Here is a 937-nt window from a genome sequence, read left to right on the forward strand (position 1 = left end):
CCCCTTCCCATCCTAGCGAAGCATTCCGCTCCGCTTGACTCGGTCGCGCGGTATACTAGTTGGAGCAGTCAGCTCCACTTTTGGCGCTCTGTCGTGTATATAATTTTACTATTTCATGACACAAGTAGTTTCGTTCAAGCAAGACGTGATCTGGCCGTATCGACCTCCTTTTGTTGTTTGGAGGCGGGAGCCATTAAGTAATAAGAAGAAGACATCTTCTACATGGATATAACCACAGATAAAAATTTTTTTTACTTATTCGCAGAAACCGTGCAAACCATCTTCAAAATTAACATGAGGAAAATAGAAATTGCAATAATTAACTGGTTTCGCCATTCAAAGGACAAAAAGAGCAATAAGGATAAAGACAACGCGAAAGATGAGAACGTAAGCAAGGACAAGGACAACGCGGAGAATCAGGAGGAGGACAGTTAAGCGACACTATATAGCAGTGCAATAGTGTCTACTCTATCTATTCTATATCTTCATATTTTGTTCGCTCTCTCCCTACTCCTTTTTTTCTCTCTTTATATTTTACTCTTTTTCTATCTGAGAGAGAGGGAGAGAGAGAGAGGGGGAGATAAGAAAGAGAGGGAAAGAGAGAGAGAAAGAGATTATTTTACTTTTTGTTTTTTTCTTTTCTACTCTTCTTTTTTAGCTATTCCGTTTTATCGTAACTGACTTAATCTCATTTTCATGTCTGTATTTATGTATTCCTCTTTGACACAATCGAAAACTCTGTATCTCTCTTTCTCAGCCCTTTTTGTTGCCTTTACTCTTTTGCTTTTGTTTTATGTGGTAACTATATGGACATTATGTATATTATGTTGCGTTATTGTTATTCAAATTTTTTTGCTATGGTAATTATACTATAATGTATAATCGTTGTTTTCGTTTTTCGAGATTTTATGTCTGATGCGTTACTGTTAGTATGTAA

The 937-nt window shown here is 36.6% G+C and overlaps 1 protein-coding gene across 1 annotated transcript in view; it reads left to right on the forward strand.

The window, feature by feature from the left end:
* LOC108758474 (uncharacterized) overlaps positions 1–463 on the forward strand; it is a 16,167-nt gene extending 15,704 nt beyond the window's left edge. The window contains exon 5 of the mRNA XM_018503460.1: positions 266–463. Within this exon, the coding sequence (XP_018358962.1) occupies positions 266–435 (170 nt within the window). The 3' untranslated portion in view covers positions 436–463. The remainder of the gene's footprint in view (positions 1–265) is intronic.
* The last annotated feature ends 474 nt before the right edge of the window (positions 464–937 follow it).

This window comes from Trachymyrmex cornetzi, unplaced genomic scaffold (assembly GCF_001594075.2).
Source record: "Trachymyrmex cornetzi isolate Tcor2-1 unplaced genomic scaffold, Tcor1.1 scaffold157, whole genome shotgun sequence".
NCBI lineage: Eukaryota > Metazoa > Arthropoda > Insecta > Hymenoptera > Formicidae > Trachymyrmex > Trachymyrmex cornetzi.